The sequence below is a fragment of the Pogoniulus pusillus genome, chromosome 15, assembly GCF_015220805.1.
Source record: "Pogoniulus pusillus isolate bPogPus1 chromosome 15, bPogPus1.pri, whole genome shotgun sequence".
NCBI lineage: Eukaryota > Metazoa > Chordata > Aves > Piciformes > Lybiidae > Pogoniulus > Pogoniulus pusillus.
The window spans coordinates 11,097,705-11,122,750 of record NC_087278.1 but is presented as its reverse complement, the minus strand read 5'-3'; the positions used below and the strand labels follow the sequence as shown (position 1 = coordinate 11,122,750).

Sequence of the window (25,046 nt, the reverse complement as noted above, 5' to 3'; positions counted from 1 at the left end):
GTGCAAACACCTAATAAAATAACTGTGCCTGCCCCAAGGTAATCACACAGTCCAGAAGTACAATTAAGGAAAACAAGTGTCTACACCTCAAGCATAATGGAAACAGGGCAAGGATAGCAATTAGCAGTCACCACACACTTGGGGACCTGGCATTCTATGACTCTATGAAGTAATCACTCTCGAGTAACACCACTGGTTTCACTGAAAATATTCAGAACATTCATTACAGACTACATGTAAGTATCTCACAGTCTTAACTGAAAATGAAGACTAGAGTTAAGGAAAATTACTCAATTTACACATAGCACTTACTAAGATTGCATTAAAAGACTGAGAGATCTGGGGCTGCTTAATCTTCAGAGGAGAAGGCTGACAGGGAATCTTATCAACATCTATAAATACCTGAGGGGTGGGCGTCAAGATGAAGGAGACAGTCTCGTTTTGGTGGTGCTCTGTGACAAGACAAGGAACAAGGGATACAAGCTAGATCACAGGAGGTTCCATCTCAACACAAGAAGACACTTCTTTTCAGCGAGGGTGATAGAGGACTGGAACAGGCTGCCCAGAGAGGTTGTGGAGTCTCCTTCTCTGAAGCCTCTCAAGGCCTGTCTGCATGTGCTCCTGTGTGACCTGAGATAGATTGTATGGTCCTGCTCTGGCAAGTGGGTTGGACTTGATTTATTCAGGTCTCTTCCTACCCCTAACATCCTGTGAGCCTGTCAAAATCCATCTGTATACATTCCTGTGTAGCCTGTCCTGCCCCTTTGTCAGGGATGCTGGACTTCATCTCTGGAGGTCTTTTTCAACCTCTAACATTCTGTGATTCTATGACAGCACAAATAAGGGGTTTAACTTCTCCATTTCTACAAATGCTTTTCAGAATACACTTTTATGTATAATTAAAAAAAATCCACAAGTGCCAAGGTCACCATCAACTTTTTTTTTTTTCCTGCAGTCAGCACATTTTTAATCTCAAGGCATCTCCTCCTTCCCAGAAACACACTCACACATTTGATCCAAACTGTGGATCAAAACTTGATTAGTTAAATCTGCAGTTACTGAGTAAAAGGTGCAGTCCAAAAATGAGAAGCAAAAACAGAAGGGAGAGAGTCAGTGAAGAGACAAGGAACATGCTGTTCTAATCTACTAATACAAAGGCTGAAATGCTCTTTATAAAACCAAAATGCTCATTTTCCTGACTGCTAAGCCAGTACTCTCTTAATGATGAGGAAAGAAATAGGGTTTAAATCTCCAGTCTTAAATTTCTGCTTCAAAAATTACAGTACTTTTCAGCAAGGCAGTTGCTGACTCAAGTAAAAAACTTAGCAAATCTGAGCAGTAATTAAGAGACTTCATTTACAACACAATTACACATTTTTACAGGGGGAAATGTGGTTCTTATGACATGAAATTTCCCATAATACTGAAGAGATGCACAGAGATACAATACCATCCAAGTCTTTCATTTGTCCTGTGAATTAAGTCATCACTTCTTATGGTAAGTAAATATGCACTTGAATAAAGGCAACGACTGAATGCAAAACCCCAAAAGCAATGAATAATCTCTCAGAACCAAAGAAAACAGTTCTTGGAGCTTTTCAGAATCACATATTCAAGTCCTGCTCCAAAACTCAAGTCAGAAAGCACCATGTCATTACATTCCTTTATAGTCAGAGCAAGCCTCAATAGTTCTGCAATACATTTAATACAATTTCCTAAGTTGTATTTACAGAAATTAGACCTGTATCAGTTTACCCTTTATTGCAAGTCAGTGGTTCCAGTTTGTAAACCCCTGAATATTTTACAGAAGCATATACAGAAGAAAAAATAATGTATGATTCTGTATTTCCTAGTCAACCAGGAACTAAGGGCCTTAGAATTGCCTGCAGATGGTTGCTTATTCTAAGTAATTTCACAGGAGTCAACATTTTCATCTTCAAGGTCATTACCTACCATACTTGTCTTCACCTCAAAGGAAGGCTTTTTTTCCTTAGTAGATCCAAAGCATTCTCTAATTGTTGGCTTATTATATACAAACACAGGACAGAGAGATATGTCAGTGTTTTAATTAAGTTCTTTCAGAACTTCTTCCTCCCATCTGTATTTTAATAACGGCAAAAAATTTTGCACTAACTGTGCCAAGCCTGGGTACAAAATCTCTCCTTTATTTGAACAGTCAGTGCTTTTAAAAAAGAAGTAACTTAGAATAATAAAAAAGAATCATTCTGCCTCTTAGCTACAGACATGCAAGGAGAGGAACAAAAAAATCTTGCAAGCACATTCAGCGATGCTTAGAGAGATGACTTGAATGCACTGAGCACATCTCAGTGTAGATATACCCACAATCTATACTTGTGTTCTGCCAGCAAAACAAGCAAACCCCAAATTCTTAAAATTACAGCATCCTCTCTAGTTTTCACATCGAGTAAAAGCCATAGGAGAACATGCTGAATGAAAACCAGTTCTAAATGAAAGCAAGACTACTTAGCACCTCTCTGGTGCATCTCTCAAAACCACTTTGTAGGATATAAAAGAACAGTTGTTTCAGTGAAAGGAGGTAGAAAAAGAGGATGTAGTATTTGGTAGCAAGATGGATGGATGGACAGATGACTGATACTTCTGTTTTGTATACTGTGATTTGATTCCCATTGTAGTGACACCTCAAAACAGGTCCTGAAGCACTAAATCAGCAAAGGAATATTACATTACTGTACACTGAGAAATCCTGGCAGACCTGGGTTACTTTCAACTAATACATTTTCTCACAAAATTCTGCATGCTTTGCTCAAACTAACACTGCAGGGTGTTTTTTTTTTTTATTCTAGACCACCATAAGAAAAGCTTTTATATCCTTACTGAGAATAAAGTGCTTTTCCTTTGCAGTTCCCATTAGCACATTTCCAAAGGCACAAATGCCCAGCGCAGTTCAACAAGCTAGATACAAAGCCGTAATTTAAGTTTGTCCATTACATGCCCTGCTGAATTCTGTTTTCTCCTTTTCAGTGTTTTGTGGCTCTTTAAGACACAGCTAACAGGGAAGACATGCAAAAAGATTCATCACAAAGCATTATTTGCTACCTTCATGTTCACTTGGGGCGTCTAAGACTACTAACGTAGACCAGTGTTAGGATCTCTATTGAGAACTCCACACCATCCAAAAAGCATCACTGCTTGACAGTATTCAACCACAGCAGACCCTGGTAGCGAATGGACAGAGAGCCAACCTCAAAGAGCAAGACTGTGACATATCCTCATCTGTATTGGTTAGTACCTCGCTCACTCCATTATTAGCAGCACAACTACCTGAAGAGAGGCTGCAGCCAGGTGGGGGTTGGTCTCTTCTGCCAGGGAACCAGCAACAGAACAAGGGGACACAGTCTCAGGTTGTGCCAGGGGAGGTCTAGGCTGGATGTTAGGAGGAAGTTCTTCCCAGAGAGAGTGATTGGCATTGGAATGAGCTGCCCAGGGAGGTGGTGGAGTTGCCGTCCCTGGGGGTGTTCAACAAAAGACTGGTTAAGGCACTTAGTGTCATGGTCTAGTTGATTGGCCAGGGCTGGGTGCTAGGTTAGACTGGATGATCTCGGAGGTCTCTTCCAACCTGGTTGATTCTACAATTCTAATTTCCATAGGACAGCTCATAGGAAAAGCAAAGCAAGAATGGCCAAATTTTTCATTTCGGTATTTAATGTTCAGCTCATTAAGGGCCCAGCTTGAAGCCTTGTGTTTGGCCATGAACCTGGCAGAAACATTGCTATGAGCATTTTGAGTAGGGATTTGAAAAATCTGGGGCTTGAACTTAATAAAGGAATAGGAGCCAATTAAAAGCAAGGAGGAGCACAGGTTTTATGTCCTCCCATTGTTCCACACAGGTTAGCAAGATTGGTAACTAGAGGGCATTTGCACTGGGTTAACAGAGGCAACTCAGGTACTGGTTAGGGGCAGCTAAAAACCCACAGAAGCTGTCTGCCAGCTACGCAATTGACAGCAATATCTAACTGAAGGCATTAGAGGGTGTCAGCTAACCATCTTCTTGGCTAAAGCAGAGAGGATTCAAAACTGGACCTAAGATAAACCAAGTAATTAGTGTGTTTTCTGACCACAAAAATTGAAGTTGCCATTACATGCAGCTCCTGGAAATACTTCTTGCACTCAGTAACGTTATCTCTGGCCTGACAGAGTGGCAGCACTAAAGCTTCACCAAAAATTCCATTTTGCTCTGATTCATCTATCTAGTCTTAAAAATTATAGCCATACCCAACTCAAAACAAACCAAACAGAACAAGTTCCTGGTAGATCAAAAAGTTGTATTCTCAGATATGCATGGGAAATGTGGGTAAAGAAAAAGACACAAGGGGCTTTGACTTCTTGCTATTTGTGATGCATGACTCAATTCCTGCCATGTTAGATGCATTTTACCTTCATGAATTACCATCACATGACAGGTGCAGTGAAATCTGTCTCCAACCTGCTAGAAGTTTCTGTTTGGCCAGTCGAAAAAATTGATGTTATATACCCTTTTATCATTTTATTTTAGCACTTTAAAGTCCAATATAAAATACGTACTTAAAATACATCAATTAAAAACCTCTGTAACTTGACAAAGAAAACCCAGCTCTGTCCCATGTTGCTGCTTTCAGTGGATCACAACAGGCATACAGATTTTTTTTTTTCCAAAGGCATTTTAGCAAAGAAAACTACCAATAAATAAGTATTATTCAAATGACAAATTATTGACTTCAAAAGTATAATCTAAAAAAATAAATCACAGAATGAACCAGGTTGGAAGAGACCTCGAAGATCATCCAGTCCAACCTATCTCCCAGCCCTATCCAGTCAACTAGACCATGGCACTAAGTGCCTCATCTAGGCTTTTCTTGAATTAGTCATTCTAAAAAGGGCCAGCACAAATTGCCAGTTTTCAAACACTTCAGCACACTCTTACTTGTGTGTTCTGTAGGCTCTTTTTGTGCAGAGATGGTTTCTCACTTTGGGAATTTCTGACACCCCAGCTATGTCAGTTGACTGCATGAAAAGTGACTGCTGATTGACGTAACTTAACTAGCAGAAGCTGGCACAGTAGTTACAGCTGTACTGGCAAAAACACTGCTTTTATCTGAGTTGATTCCATCATTCGTGGGATTTTTTTTCTTGCATGAATAAACACAGAAGATAATAAACACAGGATTAGTGTGCAGTTTCATGGCTGTGATCTTGTTGGTATTACAGAGATAAGGTGGGCTGGTTCACATGACTAGACTGCTGCAATGGAGGGATACAGGCTCCTTAAGACATGCTAGAAAGACAACAAAGTAGAATCATTCTTTATATGAAAGAGCAGTTGGAATGCATAGAGCCTTGCCTGGACATGGATAATCATCTGACAACCTATGGGTAAAGATTAAAGACCTGTATGGGTGACACTGCAGTGGGCACCTGCTAACGGCCACTTGACTAGGAAGAACAAGCGGATAAGGCCCTGTACAGAAAGTAAAAGCAGGTGCCCTGCTTGTCGTTTTGACAAGCCCTGGTCTTCACGGGGGGCTTAAACCACAACGGTATCTGCAGGAAGGACAGCACAGCTGGGGATAAACAATTTAGGGTGTTCCTGGAGAGCACCAATGACAAATTCCTGACCCAAGTGATAAAGGGATCAAAAGTAAGAGGTGCTGGACCTTATACTTAACAAACAAAGCAAGACTCCCTGGGGACATGAAGGTCAAAGGTAGACAGACTTAACTTGCAGTGACTGTGGTGGTATTCAAGATCCCAAAAGGAGGGAGCAGGGCAAAATGCAGTATCACAACCCTGGATTGCAGTATAGGAAACTTTGCTTTCTTTAAGGATCTGCTTGAAAGAGGCTCAAGAGATGGAGGAAAGAAGGGTCCAATAAAGCTGGCCGATCCTCAAGAACCACATTCTCTAAGCTCAAGAACTGCTCATTCTGACAAGCAAGAAGTCAGACAATGCTAGGAGACCTACATGGATGAACAAAAGAATTCTAACAAAATTCAAACAGAAAGTACATGAAATGTGGAGTAAGTATCTGAAGAGAGACTGTAAAGAAGGTAGAGCCAGATCCTTCCCAGTGATATTTAGTGACAGGAAAATGGGTAACAGGAACAAATTGAAACACAGGAGGTCCCCTCAAAACATCAAGAAACACTTTTTTACTGTGAGAGTGACTGAGCACAATGGCACAGGATGCCCAGGGAGGTTGTAGTTTTCCTCTTTGGAGACAGTCAAATGCCATCTGGACACAGTCTTTGCAGATGCTGCTCTAGATTACCCTACTTGGGCAAGGGAGGTGGACCAGAAGACCTCCAGGGGTTCCTTTCAACCTCTATCATTATGGGATTCTTGAAAAGCACATCAGTGTCAGAAAACTTCCACCCATGCAGCAGTGTTTATATTGCTATTTTGCACCAGCCCTCCTATTCCATAAAGTATCATTAAGATACAAACAGACTGTGTACTTGTCCTTCACCCAGCATGAAGGGAGTCCTCTCCCAAACAAGGCCTCTAGGCATTTTAGTAACCTGAATAAATAACTGCTTTCTATACTACATTCTCAATTTTACTATTTCAACCACAAAAGTCAGGATGCTTTCCCAAATCACATTACCATCATACACAGAAGCTCAAAATATGAAAGCCCAGGAGAAACACAGGTGAGAAAAAAGAAGAAAAAGAAAGAATTTAAAAAAAAGTAAATTCAATTTCAGGCCTTTTTCCAATATACCAATGTCTAATTGCAGACCAAATCAAACAGGAACAAAATCCAAACCTAGAAAATAAAATATGCTGCAAAATACATTATCTCAGAGAATTATTGATACTAACCATGTAAGACAATATTTTTTTCATTTGAGAACAGAAAGGGAAGAATCTCATCTATGAAAAATTTGAAGAGCTTGAGGACAAAAAAAATACATCTGACAAATGTGTTCTGTGTCACACTGCACCACCTTCAGACACCTGTTGAGTATGGCTTTACCTCAGCATTTTCCTTTCTCTTCACTTCTCTCCATTCCTTCATCCTTAACAAATTTTCCCAGCCGCACAGAGGGATATATATGTCACACAAACATGGCAGCAACCTTCTATTCACACCAGTGTTGTGCCTGCCCCTACTTATCACTGCTCAAAACTCTTACAAAACCACGTTTTTAACCCAGTTAACATGTGTTAGTAATTCAGAGGAGACTCAGGTGTCCCTAACGTTCATTTAAGCAACTTCTGCTAAATGGCAGCAGCTTGTGCCACTTTGCCTCTCCAGGTTATTAGCATCACCTGGCCACATATTTAAAGAATGAGAATTTACATCCTTTAAAGACTAGGGCATATATTTACTTCTTCATGCGTTCTCCTATTTTTTTTTCTCTTTTACATATGTACTGTTTTCCAAACAAACATTTCTTCCTTTCTTTCTTCCTTCAGTCACAGCACCATAAGAAGTATCTGTAAATTCTGGATGTGATTAATCCAGTTGTCAATTATCTTCTTTTTAAGATACACAAAGATTCTATATATTTACAGAACTCTAACAGTTATATGCTGAGTATCATGAGCAACTCAGCTTTATCATCCAAAGCAAAACTATATTAAGCAATAGTTCTTGCTAAAGACAATGGTGTTTTCACATGCTTAAAGCACATGACAGTGACTCTTTCAGGCAGAGTTCTGCTCTGCTTTTTTGTCTAAACACTTGAGCAACTTCACCTGCAGTGCATCAGTTATGTTTATATATTGTGTCATTTTCTTCACTTTAACCTGCTCCGTAGAGCATTCAGCAACCTATGGATTTATTTCCACAAAATGCCTAAGATTCCAGAATTGGCACAGTTATTCTGTATATGAAAAACACCATCATTGATTTCAGTTCCTTACATACTAGTGGGACAACAGTACTATTTTTGCTTAACTTGATGAAGAAAAAAATGCTAGGAACATCTTTTTTCCCAACCCATTCACCAACTGTGCAGTTATTCACATTGCAGTTGCAACATAAATCAACATGTAAGCTTACTGAACAGTATTTCAGGAGCTTCCAGGATATGGTGGAGCTTGATACACCTCACATACCAGTTATGAGCACTAGCATGAGCAGTGGCCACTGGCAGTATAAAAAAGTTGCAATTTTACATTCAACTGCCTCAGCAGGACATGCAAAAGCAAAAGGCAAGGCTCTGGTTGCCAACAGTATAAGTGTAAACACCAAGATTTATGACCCCATTGCAAGCAGTACTGTGCCTGATCAAACCAGCTGGAAGGTGATCTGATTTTGGCCATTGAGGAATCATTCCCATAGAAATGTCTTCATACAGAAAGGTGTTCCAGCAGTACAGGATCTGCATCACTGCCCTGCTTTGAGGTAGAACACAACTAATTGTGGTCAGTGTTTACTTTTGAGCTAAGCCTGTTCTAAGTAACTGCACTTTCTGAAATTAGCAGCAGTGTCTGCTTCTAACAGTGAGAGTACTTGATGTTTAGAATTGCTACCAAGGATTGGTGATCTGAAAGGCTCTTGCTTATACTTGTTCCTATAGAAACCAAGGGCACTGCTAAATCTTATGTGCTGCACTGAGGTGTTGTAAAGTAGAAGATCACACCTGCAGGGAAGAGCAGACAGGACAGGTGACCCAAAACTGACCAACAAGGTATTCCATTCCAAATATGTCATGTTCAGCATAAAGCTGAGTGATGACCTGGGCAGTCCAATCTAGTTGGAAGTGTCCCTGCAGTGGTGTTGGACAAGATGACCTTTGACAGTCCTTTCCAATCTGATGCAATCTCTGGATCCACGAATGCCGAAGTCAAGCCTTTTTCATCAGTGGCAGATTTTGAAGGCTCCTCTTCCCGTGCTTCTCTCTTAAATCCTAATCTGTGCATTCCTGAACTCATTTCCTGAATCCAGCTCCTGTCTGCCACTGAGCCCAGCCTGGGACTTCCTCAGTGCTTGCCCCACAGCATCAGTAGTGACAGTGACATAACTGCCATCCTTTTCTAGTTTGTAAGTCTCTCCCTCTTTCTCTTTCCCTCTGGGAAGGTAGAGGGGTTAATAGAGAGCATCCGTCATTCGTCTAGTGGCTGGCCAACCCCTAATCTCTGACATTTGCTAACCTAAACAACGAATTTGAATGACCCCAGAAGTTTGCTAGAAGCCACTATTTTAATCTAGCAGCTTTTACATGACACTGGCATTATAGCAAGAACAGAAAAGGGAGGCAGATTGCAATGTCTGGAAGGAAACGCAGTTGCAAGCCACTGTTGGTTTACCTGCCTATTCTTGTCTGAGGTCTGAGAGCAGCTATGGAAGGATGTGAATTTACTATCAAAAACATTGCTTCTTTCTTAAATGTTATGTAAACTGCAAGACAATGAATTGAAGACAGCTGCATCTCAGAAGTTCTCAGCTTGTGAATTTTATTGTTGCTGAGATGATAGTATAGCCCAAACATTGGCTTTGTTGCATTCTGGATAGTAGCCTGAAAAACTTGGTACAGAAACAAAAACATCAGGAACAAAAGCCTCCCTTTCCTTTCCTGCTCATCACTAAATGTTTTATTTTAGCCAGTAGCAGGCCCTATTTTTCAGTGGATGCAACTTCAGTACTCATTTATTTCTACTCTTTCATCATTTGTAGCATCCTGAATTTTGTCAACATAAATCTCAAGAAAGAAGACATCTCAAACTAAAAGCTTCTACCATTTTTTAACTGATCATTTCTTTTTCTGTTTGTGGAATTTAATGTCAACGTGCAACTTCCCTAGTGTTAAAAAACTGTTTAAGACATCATCACCTGCCGATTTCAGCTACTTGGAACTGAAGAAGAACAGATTCCTCATAAATGTACTGGCTATTAAAGATCTCTGGAAGACCAAGATCAAGGAGTAAAGCTATAAAGTATTCCAAGAATAACAACAGAACATGTACACCTTTACAGGGACCTCACTCATCAATGCTCCAATTCACCACTTTAATAAAACAGCACCTAGTTGTATAGTACACTCAATACTGAAAAATACAAAAATACAGGGAACTGTAACCTTTTAAAGCACTAGGAACCATCTTTACCTTATTTGAGAATTGTCAAGCCAATATGTTATCTTAGAAGACTTGTCTTACATGAATGATAGCCTCCCTGTGTTTAAATCTGAGCCACACTCTAGAACCAGTCTTAGGATTGAAAAAAGATGAGACTACAGAATTTAATTCTTGCTTGCAGAGTCTCAGAGTTAGTGTCAGTTCATTTTCTATTAAAAAACAAACATAACAAAAGAATAAAAGCAGCCTAGGACTCCTTTCTGTTAGAAAACAAATGAATGCTAATATTCTTTGGAACAACATGATCTGAAGAACATATATTTGGGGATTTAATAATGCTAGAATGATTGGGTTTAATTTCTTATTTCTATCTAGTGGCATACACCTTTCTAGTACCTCTGGCCTGAAAAACATTGAATTAAACAGATTCATACATTGAATTTATGAACAAACAATTCCATTTGCAGCATTGGTTAGCAGCAGCATTAACCAAAGACAGAAAGGAAAACAATCACCAAGGGAATTTAGTATTGAGTCAACTGAGGTCTGGGGGAGAGCAGGGGAGCCAGAGAGAGAAAAGTAAAACCTAACCAGGAGCTAGATTGAGAAGGCTGAATATCAGCTGGACACTTCATCTCATTTGAAAAGTTCACAATTCTTCTTACTCCCCTCATTTTACTGTTAAATAACACTTTTTATTCCAAGAAGAAATTATTTTCTGTAAACCAGACAATTCATCCCCAAGTCTTTAAACATGTACAAAGATTCATCTGGAAACTGAAAGAAAACAGTCTCACATTAAAAAAAAAATTAATTCCACAATTTCATTCCTTCACTTCTCTGTCCTTTTTCTTGTCTTCTTCCCCTCAAAACAAAATCCTTCATTCTTCTCTGTAGTTAAATGCAGACTGCTCGATAATACAGTTTTTTAGTTTTCTCCTTGTCCTAAGTCTTAGTTGTCAAATGCCTACCAGGAGACAAAATTCAAAAGCTTAATGAAGTAACTGAAATGATGATATTTTTCAAGTGAATATTACATTCCAGGATAAACTTTAAAGAAACTATTGAAAGCTGCAACTGAAAGGAACAACTTCACTTGAAGTTTTAAGTGGCAGAGAGTTGCTAGTGAAGGAAGCGGATTTGGAGGGGGGGTTAATTTTATATATTTTTGTTTGTTTATGGTAAGTTTTCCTGTAGAAGTGTATCAATATCAGAAACAAAAGCAGGTTTAAACTTCTATGGGTGAATTAAGAAAGCTGTGGTTTTGATGTAAGCCCTGCTACATGCAGTTCTGCTTAACAGCAGCAGGTCAAAAGTTGTTACAACTACTATGATTTTCACAAATACGTGAGAAAACAGTAAGTAAAGCCAAGCACTCTTGAGTGGCGTCATCCTCGACTTAGCTGCCCCTCAGGCAGCATGCACACGGGCTGGGTCAACACATGCAACTATGCCCCAAAGACAGTGAATGGGTATAGATGTACAGTAACAGATAACAACTCATCAATACCAAAAAATGCATAAGAGTAACATGGTGGCACTACCTATCTCCTTGTTGCACTGGTCAAGAGATCAGAGGTGTAAAGACAAGGAGCTCTATTCTTAAAAAGTCATCTATTTCACTTCACTATTTTCAAGTATACCTGTCTTACGTGGAGGTTAGTGATAAAGACTGCATTCTGTCTGCAGTCTGAGATTTCCAGCTTCCTCCATCATCAGGCTTATGTGATTAGATCTGACTTTTTGCTATAGCACTGGATAGACATTGCTGGGGTTGTTCTTGACAATTTCAAGTGTAGCTTCTACCCAAGTTAACTCCATTGCTGAGGAAACAGAATGAACAGTGAAGTGGATACCACTGTAAGCACTGTTAGATCATACCTAGACTGATAAGCAAAATGAAACAGGAAATGAAGTATTTTACACTGCTTGCTTCTAATACTGATACAGATGGCACTTAAACAATGATTCCAGCCTTCACAGTTTTCCTTTGAAAGCAGTGCCATGGCCAGGGTAATCCTTTCTAGCAAATTTTCTCCTTGATTTTTCAGACACCAACTTCCATATAACATAAAATTTATCAGCTACTTGTCTTCTATAGCCATGCACTGAACACAGGACAGACCTCCAAATACTGAGCCAAGTGACACCAAAGAAAGCCATGAATCCCAAAAAGCTTGTTTCTTAACCCTTATCTGCAGGAAGGCGTACCACAAGGAAGAAAAAATTAGACAGACAGTAAAAAAGCAAAAAAAAAAAAGTAGGAAAAGTAAAGTAACTTCCTTAATTTCAAAGTTAGAACTACCATTATGCCAAATGAATGACGACTGTTTTCAAAGCTAGCATTCACTACAAAGAGAATGAGTCAAGCAACTAACAGAGCTAGAACAGTGCAAGTGCTCATGTGTGTTCCCTTACACAAAAGTACTTTTTAAAAAGTTCTTTAGCCACAGAAAAAGGTGAACAGCCAATATAGCTAACTCTGGAGAGAATGGTGACAGACTCAGGAAGAATAACCAACTGTCAACTTGCACTGGCCATCAGCCACTATATCCTCTTACTTAAGTCTTTACCTTACTGTTACAGGGACATAGGTTATAGGAAAAATAGACACACTAGAAATCTGATACCCTTAAAATAAATCTCATTTTCATGTATTCAAATGCAAATGATGAAAGGTTTTCAATCAAAGCCAGGAAAAAAAAACTAAGAGGGGAAAAAAAAAAGGAATGTTGGGCTGGATCCCATCACACATCCCATCAACATCAATGGCAGCCTGCATATACATCAAGTCTCCAGCTTATAAAGTCTGTGGAGTCAGGCTACGGATTTTACCCTTTGTCACCCTTTACAGTTCATAAATATTGGAGAAAATAAGTAGGATTTTGTGGGTTTGTGTATGTTTAAGTTTTTTTAAGATTGTTTTTGTAACGCCACACACAACAATCTGACAGGATGAGAAAGGAGAGTATTCCAGTAAATTTCTATTGACAGCTCACAGCTTATTCCAGGCAAAACCAAAATATACACATTAGAGCAAGAAACAGTCACACAACTAATACTGTGGCAGATTATTCCTTCAAAATCATTGTATTTAAGAATGCTTCACTTCAGCAATTTAAGTGCACATGGGAGATGCCTTGTTCTAAAATAATTCATTCAGAAAGAATACTACTTTTGCTAATATTAAGTCCTACACACTGAAATTTCAGATGAAGCCTCTGACAGATCATAATGTTACCAACAAACATGCAGTCATTCTCCACTGCTCTGTACTTTGGCATTCTCAGGACTGTATTTTGGAACTCCTGTGAACTGTAGAGCTAGCACAGGGAATTCAACATATGAGTAATATTATTTTCAAAGAAACCTTGTGCATATTTCTCTAGACCTGAGAAAACTTCTACTCTTTTTATGTCTTCTAAAGATAGAAGAAAAAAAATTGACATGCATATTTCAGATATAAAAACAAAATCAAAAATATCTTGCTACATACTGCCACCCAAATGCCTTTGAGCTATGCTTTCTTTACCAGCTGTTGAGAAAGTAGTATGTACTTTTGACCAGAAAAGAGGCAAAACATAACATAAATCAAAAACCGTGAGAACTAAACATCAGCAGGATGGAGAAAAGGGACCTGCTACTACAGTGGGCAATTAAAAGGGGGAAAAAGTCACAAGCAACCTACCAATCCAATTATCCATCAGAGACTCTGCTGTTACAGTAGCTTCTACATGACTTGCAGCCTTGCTGATCAAGGGCCGTCACAGGACACCTAAGCAACAAGAATTTCACATTTCAAACTTGGAATACTTAACAGCAATTTGCAGTTTTCTTGAAGCCTAGGGAAACCTGTTCCACCTTGGTCATTTCTTCATTTTAAAAAACTGCACCACAGTGAGGACAGTCAGGATTCGGTTTTTTGGTTTGCCTTTTTTTTATTAACTTGTTCTAGTCTTGTAAATAAACTAAGCATTGATAACCTATCTTCATTTGCAGCGGTGAGCAAAATGATGTTGACAGAAGATTCCCCCCTGCCCAGAACACATCGCCTGAGTTTATACATATGGTTTCTCCTCTAAGCTTACACTATAATGATAAAGCTCTATACAGTGTGTGGGGAGGGAAAGCCTTCATTTCACAGGTGTTATTACAAAAAGCGGCATTTTCACCACTGAGTGGGGAAAAGAACTGAACCAACAACCCAAGCTAGTCCCCCTAGTGTACCTTTGCAGTAGCAGCCTAAAGAATATGTGGCACATCTCACTACCCTGTCTTTTTGCATGAAACTACCTTCTTTTTTTTTTCAGAAGACATAACTAGCTACAGAAACTGCGGAGAAACTAGGCAATCCTTCAGTCCATCTAATTTCCCCTTGTTTCTATTTCTGAACAAGTAAAAATGTTGCATAAAGATAATACATCTGTATCCAGAAGATTTTAGTAAACAAAATGTGCTGACCTGTTGGCAACGGCTGGGTCTAGTTTTGACATGGTACTTCGTTTAGCCCAGTGCTTTCTGTTCTTCCTAGCACTCAAATTACATTAAAAAAGCTAACAATGTTTCTAAGACATCTGATGCATTGTCATTTCCATCCTGGCATCCATACCTTCTAAAATGCACAAATGACAGTCAGTGCTCTAAAAATATTTCCTGTAGTCATGTTATAAAAAACAAGTACACAAAAAGGTAGGAACTTATAACAACTGTTCTGGTATTTTCACAGGCTAATTTTCAGCTTCAAAATGCATCCTGGTAAAAAAAAAGCACTATTTGCTGTCTAGCAGTACCTCTGTTTCGAGTTGAACAAAGCAGAAGACACTGTAGTCAGGTGAGAACACATAAAGGGCTCTTGTCTGATCAGAATGATTTTATGATACTATGCTCTACAAAGAAAAGAAATAACTTTATGGGAAAAAAAAAAAAGAAAAACAAACCCGCAAAAATCCCAGACTGAACACAGTGGAACTGCTAGGAATTTGTCCAAAAATCGTTACATAAGGCATTGTCAAACTTCATGTCACCTCCACAGAGGCCTCAAGTTACTATTTCCTCCCAACGGTGAGCAGGCATTAATGATCTAAATGACACAACTCTCAGACAGGAGGCGATTGCAGAAGCCTGCCCAAAGGAGAGCTTCCTGGACTGAAGGCTTTCTGGGGAAGCTGAAGGGGGATGAGGGCATCGTCTCAACGTCCCGACGAAACTCCAGCTTCGCCCCGAGCTGCCGGGAAGGTCCCGTTCCGTCTCCCGAAGCAGGCAAGCCAAAGGACAAGACACTCACGCCCCACGGCGTGACACTCTTCCACCGACACAGTAGCAGCCACCAGCCGCTTGGGCTCCCGGACAACTCCGCACAACCGGCGGTACTCGGCGGGACAGCAGCCTGGTCCCTGCGCCCCACGGCTGGATGCCTCAGGAAGCAGGAACGCTTCCCGCCGGTGAAGATGGGCGTGGGAAGCGCTGTAAACAAGCGGACTCACAAGAGGAACACTGTGAGCAAGACGGGGCAGCTTCCCGAGGCTGCGGGGACGGGGCCATGCCCTTCGTGCCAGAAAAGCGACAAGCGTGTCTCTTCCTAAGCACCTCTTCAACTCCAGAGCCGATGGAGATTAAAATCCGAAACATTAAATCACTATCCCAGCCCTACTGGACTCAGATGCCCCCTCCCCCGGACTACTGGAAGGGAGACACTCACCGATTGTTTCTCGCCCTCCCCCGCCCCTTGCCTCTAAAAGCAGCAGCGACCCGACAAGGCGCTTACCTTCCCCGGGTGGCTCCCGGGCCGCCGGGACGGGCGCTCAGCGCCCGCCACTCCGCGCAGGCAAGAGATCCTTTCCTCTCCTTCGTTCCAGGCGGGCAGCTCCAGCTCCGTCCCCGCAGCCTGGCGCTCTGGAGGTGTCAGTCGGCAGGTCCCAGCCGGGGCGGCACCGGCGGCTCCACTCTGCCCGGGACGATGAGCTCCTGATGGCCGGAGGAGGAGAAAAAGGGCGGCGGGGAGGTCCCCACTCTTCCTGGGATGCGTCGCTGAGGTGGCTGCTTCCCCCTCCGCCCAGCTCTCTCTCGGGGGCCTCCCTGCTCCCTTATTCGCGCTGTCCTGAGATGCTGCCCGGCTCCGTCCGTCCCGTTCGCCTTCCCGTCCCTCTCGCAGGCGGCGAGATACGCCGCGCACAGGCCCCGCCGGCGGCCAGAAGGACCCGGGGGCGACAGGGGATTCCGGCCCGGCCTCTTGTCCTCTCCCCGGGGCCTGGTGTACACTCTCCGTAGGGAGAGGAGGCCCTGCCCCGGCCTGGCGGGCAGTGAGCAGCCCCGGGAAGGTCACCGGCACCGTGGAGCCGAGCAAGGAGAAGCTTCCTCCGGCACTGCCACGGCGGCTGCTACTGCTGCCGGCCTGGCCTCAGCGGCCGCTGGGTGCCGCGCTCCGCCCGGGCTCGTTTCGTGCCGGTGGCCGGCAGCCGCCTCCGAGTCTGAGTGCCAGGCTGCCCCCTTCCCCTTCCTTCCTTCCTAGCCTCCCGCCCCTTCCCCGATGCCAGCCTTTCCCCGCTGGGTCTCTCCGGCGCCCTGTGCCAGGCTGCCCCCTGCGGGTCTCGGTGCCGCGACTGGCCGCCGTCGGCGCTGTGCCCGGCGGGCCGAGGCAGAGGCGGGCGTGAGGGTGACCGCCGCTGCCGTTCCGCGGGTGCTGGGAGCGGGATGCCCGCCGCCGCTCTACCTCGGGCTCAGCGGCAGCTGCAGTGACTGTGTGTCTGTGTCATGTCTGTGCATGGGCGGGCGGAGGCGCGGGGCCGAGGCGGAGCCAGCCCGCTGACACGCCGCCCAGCGACAGGCGCTGAGCGCCCAACCAGCAGCAGCCGCCACCGCAGCTCGCCCGCGCCGCGTAGTGCCCGGGGTCCGGGCGGAACCGGGCGAGGGCACGGTGCGCGCCCGGCCGCTGCCGTGGCAGTGTGTGAGTCCCGCGAGAGGGGGCTGTGATGGGAGAACCAGCTCCGAGCGTTGGGGGCCGCCAGCCACACGCACGGATGGTTGCCCGCGTCCGGCTGCCTTGTGGTCGTCCCAAGCGCCGCACCTGAGCGGCGAGCCGCCAGAGCGCGCTAGGGTAAGTGAGGAGAGAGCGGGGGCGCCCCCGGTCGCCGCGGCCCGGCCCTCGCCTCAGGCGCTGGCGGCGGAGTGTCCGCGGGGCGGCAAAGTAGCGCCCAGCAGTGCGCGCTCGGCGGTGGCAGCGCCAGCTGTGTGCCACCGTTCGCGCCTCGGAGATCAGTGCCACATCTTTTTGCGTACATGTGTCCCTCTGGTGTTCTCCTGCGTGCTGGTAACTGCTGGGAGCAGCTTTTTTTTCCCTTCCTCTTTTTTTCCTTTCTTTCTTACCTTGGCGTGGGCATAGAGGAATCGCCAACGCGATTTTTTAGGTTATTTTTATTCATCATCTTTCACTTCATTAGCAGTGTGAAACGGATTGTTGCAATATATTAGCATACTAAGAGGACCGTGTGATAAGCCGTGTGAATGGGTGGAGAGGGTGCCTAAAATTTCAAGAGGAGCACAAGGAGAACAGGAATTAGAGAAACAAATGTGCATACAATTCGATTTTAGGAAGGCATTGATCCATTCTTAGAATGGAAGAGGAAGGAAAGTATACACGTGCTTTGAGTAACAATGTAAATAATCACATCTAGAAATAATAGCGACTCTATTCTGGCGTTACTGCTTTCTTTCAGGAGGGAGTAGTTCAAGCGCAAAAAGGTTCTCCAGAAGGCACCACAAATGTTAATTCCTCTTGCTACATCCTCTGCTTAAATATTACAAGGTACTCCGACATTGCTTTGTCGTGGTCAGAAATTATGCTCTGCGGTATGCTGTACCAAAACCAAAATACTGTAAACTCTGGAACAGGTTATTCATGGCAAGATAATATTTGCCAGACTTGACTAAGGCATCGGTCCATCCAGGTTAGTGTTCTGCCACCAGCAGCACCTACTTCTTGATGATTTAGTCAAATGTGCTACCGGATGAAGTTGATATCACATAAGTGTTACTAACTGCAAATTTTGACAACTAAGAAAGCATTTGGGGAAAGAAAAAAAAAAGGCAAAACTCTCTCCATATCTCTAAAAAGAATTTAATCATGATGTGGGTGGCTTTCTGGAGAGGCTATGGTAACATACAGGTTGGTCTCTGTTGTGCTGCTTCTTTTCATGAGCAAATCACACCCTGAAATGGGTTATGCTGAAGTGACTTATTCTGTCTTTTCTTCTAAGTGAAGCTAAAGGATCAGCCACCATGTAATAATATTTTCTTACAGTGTTGAAGGATTGTAATAAATTGCCAGAGATGCATGGAGGAGGAAACAAGATTGTGTATGTGGCTTTATTATTAATAAAAACAGATTGTCTACTGCCTGTTACTGGCATTCTCAGCAGGTTCACTTTTTTAGTCTCATGCTATGTCTTGAAAAACAGCAAATTGGCAGTCTATGCCTATAAAATGCTGACCAGTTGCTACAGGTTCTTGATGTTCTTATCTGCAATTAAAGCAGAGAACCCTCAGCACCCACAAAAATTCTAAAGTCTTAAGAGCATCATAGATTATTAGGATTATCTAATGTACCACCATACATGACAAGTAATGGAACTTCATTCTGAAACAAAATGCCTTACTTAAATTACTGTGCTTATATCAGGTGGGTGATGTGCTCACAAAACAGGCAGTTGCTAAACCCAAGCAGCATTTGTCAGGGGCTCTAGCTGAGAATGATTACCACGAGGTTACAAAACCTAATGGAGACAGGAGGAGCAACTACCTATGAAGATAGAGTTTTTCAGAAATAGTGTTTATAAGTGAGTAATCTTTTCATGTTCATCATAAAATCGCTCCATCAGTCTTTGTCCTTGAAAATCCTGAAGTGACAATTGCTTTGGACACTGAGTAAACAAGCAATGCAAAAGGATACTTATGCCAAGGACAGGCAGAAGAAATTAGATGCAAATATTTGCACTTCAGATTTCATTCAGCCAGAAGGAAGCTTTCTCCAGAAGCAGCACAGGTTCTGGAGGGAGATTCCTGTTTACACAGAAGAACCCAAACCCCAAATAACAACAAAAAGAAGCCTCAAGCCAACAACAAACAAACAAAAACCCCAAACTCAAACCTACAGTGATATCAAGTATGTGGTTTTAGAGTACTTAACAGTTGCAGAAGGTTGAAAAATCTCGTTTAAACACCTCTATTATTAAAAAATACACATAAACCAAATCTTTCCTTTTTTAATAGAAACTTGTAAATTTGGAGATAGTGTTGTATGATCAAGTTGTACCGATGTGAAATTATCACATGAGCTTTTGGTCTCCATTTTTCCTTATTGAAACAAGATACACAGTCATGACAGTACAGACAGTACAGGTTATGGTACTTTCACTACATCAGAACAGTAGTAAGTAAACCAGGATTAAGTCTGTTTATAACATCCAAAACACTTGCAGAATATCTGGGGTTTGGTGAAAAGAATTAAATTATTTCCAGGATAACCATTTTGCATGAAAGGGAGGTGTGAGGCCCACAAGTATTCAAACTTACAAAAGTGTGTGAAGTTCATCTCCCATTTAACACCAATGAAGTCCTTTTTACATTCTTACAGTTGCTTCATTGTTCTATCTGAATTCAACCATTATGAGGTCTTTTGAGGAAAAAGACTGAGCTTTGTTCAGGAGGTGACTGAATAGAGCTTTACTACTCTAACAGTGCCTTATGTGCCAGCTGCAACAGAAGCTAAAACGTTCCTGAAAACCAGGAAGGTGTTCTGTCTCCATTTCTACATGCACACTCCTATGGTTAATCAGTATTTTTAATGCATAGTGAGGCTGGTGCTGCTGTGTCACACTGAAGAGAATGAGATACGCGTAGACAAAGCCAAGTTAGTGGTGGACTTTGCAGAGTAGGGTTAGTGGTTGGACCTGATGATCTCAAGGATCTTTTCCAACCTGAATGATTGTATGTTTCTCCATGACCTGCTTTTGTGTGGAGTTGAAGAAATAGCTACTTTTCATAAAATCAACCATTCAAGATGTTCTCATAGTGAATGGAAATAAAACCTGATTTAGCAAGCTGGCTCCACTGTACTGACTGATCCACTTCAGTGGGCTGCCCAGGGAGGTGGTGGAGTCACTGTCCCTGGGGGTCTTCAAGAAAAGACTGGATGAGGCACTTAGTGCCATGGTCTAGTTGATTGGTTAGGGCTGGGTGATAGGTTGGACTAGATGATCTTGGAGGTCTCTTCCAACCTGGTTGATTCTATGATTCTATGATTCTATGAATGCTGAAGGTTGTGAATCCATGCATATAAATTGCCACTCCCAATCTCTAGATGCTGAATTGTGCAACTGTTAATAATATCAGGGCATGAAGAGGAAAACCAAAAGTCTAAAGCAAGTCCTAACTTGTCATCTGCCACTGAAATAAATACGGGACTACTGCAGAACAGGCTGCCTGACATATTTTGTAGTAGGAAAAGGCAAGAAATAAGCAAAATGTAATTACTTTGGAAAAGAAGTTCCCAGGTTTTGAGTGTGAAGTGGAAGCTCTGTTACATATGGGTCCACAATGGGCAGTAAATTAAAGTTTAATAGAGATTTTCCTGTGTCTGTAATGGAAAAGAAAAAGAAAAATCAGCAAAGCCCATGACAAGATCCAGTTTCCCTGAATTTATAGGAACTGGTTAAAAAATAGAATGGTAAACTGAATGCCTTTAAAGAACTAGAAAACATTGTGAAAACCTTGAACTTCCAGAATGCAAATGAAAAGAAGTTATTAAAATAGAAATTGTTGGTTTTCTGTGCCAAAATAGATTTCAGGTAATAAAGTGGTTTATTAACTTGTTTTGATTTTCATATGTGTTTCTCCCAGAATTCCATTGCACTTTTAGATGCAAAAGGTTACTAGAGTCTTGGATAGTATTATGCCCTCTGTCAATGAAAACTTGAAGGGGTATTTTCCTATTTATTTACTTTATATCTCTAACAGACCCTTCCTTGGCTTTATTTTGTTTTTCTCATTGCTGCCAATTACTGCTTTGCATTTGTTGTGATTCAGTGATTTAGAGAATGGCTGGGGGGGTTGTTTGCACCTTTTAAAAGGAATTTTAAAACATTAATGACTGGATAAAATATGCAGAATAAATATGGTACAATTTTACTTTGATGTAGTAAATCTGGTTACGGGTTTATAGTATTTCTTTAAGTGTGGACCATCTGTGGTCAGCTCAATCCTGTGTTTCTACTTACAGGATTAGTTGATCACTATTTTGCCAACATGACTTACATAATTCAGAAAATACTTTATTTTGTACTCCATAAAGTCAATGTCAGTGTTTTTGTTTGTTAGTTTTAATGAAGAAATCTTCACACCTATGCTGTTTACAGTGAAATTCTGGATACTGTAGAGTAGCCATACCTATTCTGTATTAACATGTGTCATTTCTTTTACAGAGTCTTCTGGGAAAGAAAAGCAGCATTGGGCAAACTTTAGGATAATTTTAAACTTCTGTTTGTGAAGATGAATCTAACCTCGGTACTCTAAAGTCTAAATCAAGATACATTGAAGTTAGAGGAGCAACTTGTGCTGATTTCAGTGGTGTTTAATCTAAACTGTCCTTTATGCCACAGTCTGTGTTCTGGAAAAATAGATACATATATATACACACACTTATTACTAAGTTTGTAATAATTTTTTCCATTCAACTGGCTTCACCTCACTCCCTCACAGAAAACAGTGGTTCCAGTGTCTCTTTCTTATTATTCTGTTCCTTTTGTTACACTTCTTCATTTTTTCCTCCACTATGAGTGCTAAGTAAGACCATGAAAAGCCTTAAGTGAATTATAGACCTGTATAATTAACATCTGCTATCCTTTCTAGAAGTAATAAAGCACAGGATTTATCACTCCTCTGCTCCTAGCTTTACACATTTAGATTTTCATTCATCTAAGGACACCTTTCACTACAGTAGTGAAAAAAGAGGATACTCCACATGATAAAACAAGACTTCTTGTTTCCCTTAGAAGCACCTGTCTTCTACGTGGAAGGTGTAGCTGTCTTCAGAATAGCTTTATTAACTTTTGAAGGTGGTACCAGTACAGTCTTCCTCAGAGCTAGGAAGCTAATTAGAAGGAAAACTGGTCTTACAGTAGTTGAAGAATTGCATCTTCTTTAAGAGTGCAGAGAGACTCATTCAGTCAGTGATGGTGTGCTTCTGCCAGAAAATAGGAATAACTGCCAGTTACAGGAACTCAGACAATACCTGTGACAAATGAGTTACTGCTACAGTCAAATAGCCTTTTCAGACAACAGACAACAGTAAGCCTAATAATGATTAACAATGTCAAGGTGTTCAAGAGGTACTGGAACATGTCCAGAGAAGGGTGATGAAGCTGGTGAGGGACCTGGAACACATCCCTATGAGGAGAGTGTGATGGTTTGGGTGTTCCCTGCCGCCCCACAATTTAAGAATCACCCAGACTAGACTCAGCCAGCTCTGGGAATATGAATGAAGATTATATTTACAGCTAGCACAATATACAAGCAGATACTTACTGTATATGCAGTTATATACAGAAGTATGCAAGGTAAAAGGCAATACAGAAACAACTCCCCTCCCAGAAACCTGAGTCCCCAGGAGTGGCTCTCAACCACCCCTGCACCTTCCCCCCTGCCCCTCTCAACCTTACCCCAGTCCCAAGGAAGAATAGAGGTTCAGCCAAGAGGTTAAGAAGCAAAGTGGGTTAGGCCAAATGGAAGGTGAGGTTAGGGAGTAAGGTGTTGCTCAGCCAGCAGCCCAAGCTAGAGTGAGAGAAAATGGCGAGAGTGTTATCTGATGTTTTCATTTCTTGTTCAGCAAGACTGTGAGCAAAGTAGACATCACCATTGTTTTCCTTTCACAGCCTATGATCTATTTCTTCTCACCAAAACATTCTAGCTAGCTTCAAACTAGCACAGAGAGGTTCGGGGAGATGGGGTTGTTTAGCCTGGAGAAGAGGAGGCTCAGGGGTGACCTCATTGCTGTCTACAAGTACCTGAAGGGAGGTTGTAGCCAGGTGGGTGTCAGTCTCTTCTCCCAGGCAACCAGCAACAGAACAAGGGGACACAGCTTCAAGTTGTGCCAGGGGAGGTATAAGCTGGATATTAGGAGGAAGTTCTTGATGGAGAGAGCGATTTGCCATTGGAATGGGCTACCCAGGGAGGTGGTGGAGTCACCGTCCCTGGAGGTGTTCAAGACAAGACTGGATGAGGCACTTAGTGCCATGGTCTAGTTGATTGGCTAGGGCTGGGTGCTAGGTTGGGTTGGATCATCTTGGAGGTCTCTTCCAACCTAGTTGATTCTATGTTCTAAGTTCTGTGCAGTCCAAACAATGTCCTTTAAGGCCAGCATCATCTGTCAACCTCAGTGTCTCAGACTCAGTGGGTTAGGCATGTTTGGAGGATGCTATATGAGTGCTTGGATTACTTCCTTTGAGAGCCAGTAAGTGCCTAAGCTAGTAACAGGTCTAGTATTCAAGACATTTGAATGCTAGCTTTAGATTATATTAGGATTATATTTGTGTTTATGTTTATATTTTATAGCTCTTGTAAGTCTGACCAAGAAAATCTATACAGGTCCAGTTGACTGGATAGGGCTGGGTGCTAGGTTGGACTGGATGATATTGGAGGTCTCTTCCAACCTGGTTGATTCTGTGATTCTATGACTACAGAGTCGGTGTAGGTATAAAATGTAAACAAAATAAAAAGTGATGAATGGTAACAAATATAAGTCCTATTACAAGTTAATGCATGATACCAAGACTTGTTAAAATAATTTTTAAATTTTGTAGCTATGGTCAGGCTTTTAGAACATGTATTAAAAATACTTTCATTAAAAATGGGCACTGTGGGGAAGGAAAGTTCCCCAGATTTGCTTGTGAGAATCGTTATTTGATGAGTAAAAGAGGAATTCTTTTTGACCAAAAAATAAACTGCTGTAATTATCAGTCAGATCCTAGAGCTTTCTTTCTTTTTTTTTTTTTTTTTTTCCCAGCTAGGGCTATTCATTGAAATACTTTCTAGAGAATTTCTCTAAAAAGAAGAAATGCATTATGGCTGCTACTATCCAGTGAGAGGAGGGTAAAATAATACCCAGATCTTGTCTAATGACTCAGGCTTATTTGCGTTACTGCCATTGCAACAGCAGGACTGCCCAGTATGAATCTTTTCTGTCAGTTAACAAAACTGACAGAGGAAAATCCACTGTCATGTCCTTGTCAGAAAAAAACACAATGGAAATATATGTACATGCTTCTGAGTATAAAAAGGGCGCATAGTCCAAGCAGCCAAGCATAGAAACATGAAATTTTGTGGTCACAAGTGCTTGTGTCTCAAAAGTGTACTGTGAATAAGCTAAAATATTCCTTTGCCAGGACTGAGATGTGACCATAAGCTGCAGCCAGCAACTTGGTCGAGACTGTCAGTGCTAAAGGAAGTTTCTGTGTTCTTGCTGGCATTTGAGAAGTTGTGAACTATGATTTGGACTTGCTTTGTTGGTGAAAGAATAGGAAAGGTCACCACATCTCAGCAGTGAAACTGTCGGTAATAAAAGGATAATCCTCCTCAGTCTCAACAGTGGTTACAGGGAAGTTGATGCTTAGATCAAGCAACAAGGCAAGACCAACGTTAGTGCCAATGAACCTGTCAACATTAAATACCTCTTTTTCAAAGAAGTACTTTAGCACTTCAATATTGTGTGATTCAGGCTGTATCTTGACACGATAGGGTTTTTTCCATTGATTCTTAGGTGAAACTAAAGCTGTCAGGCATACCAGAGGCCAAGTAGACAAGGCCAGACCCAGAAAAAGGACAGTCCTTCAAAGTCTGAAGGTGACAGTGAGGGAATCCAGCAACAGATAGAAAAAAGCCCAAACAATTCAGTGGGTATTTTACACTCTGTCTGTGTACTTGCATTTCGGAGCTTGGCAGCCACACAGATGCTG

At 41.9% G+C, this 25,046-nt stretch overlaps 1 protein-coding gene across 4 annotated transcripts in view; it reads right to left on the bottom strand.

The window, feature by feature from the left end:
• LARGE1 (LARGE xylosyl- and glucuronyltransferase 1) overlaps nucleotides 1-15,896 on the bottom strand; it is a 331,282-nt gene extending 315,386 nt beyond the window's left edge. The window contains exons 1-2 of one of the 4 annotated variants that reach the window (XM_064155366.1): nucleotides 15,809-15,896; nucleotides 13,733-13,819 (exon numbers count right to left, since the gene is read on the bottom strand). Coding sequence is in view for 2 of the 4 variants with exons in the window: in XM_064155367.1 (XP_064011437.1) it covers nucleotides 6,995-7,036 (42 nt within the window). In the remaining 2 variants the exon portion in view is untranslated. Of the gene's footprint in view, nucleotides 1-6,994; nucleotides 7,519-13,732; nucleotides 13,820-15,808 lie in introns of those variants that run through there. The other 3 variants (XM_064155364.1, XM_064155367.1, XM_064155363.1) reach the window with 3 other exon arrangements.
• Nucleotides 15,897-25,046: the final 9,150 nt, after the last annotated feature.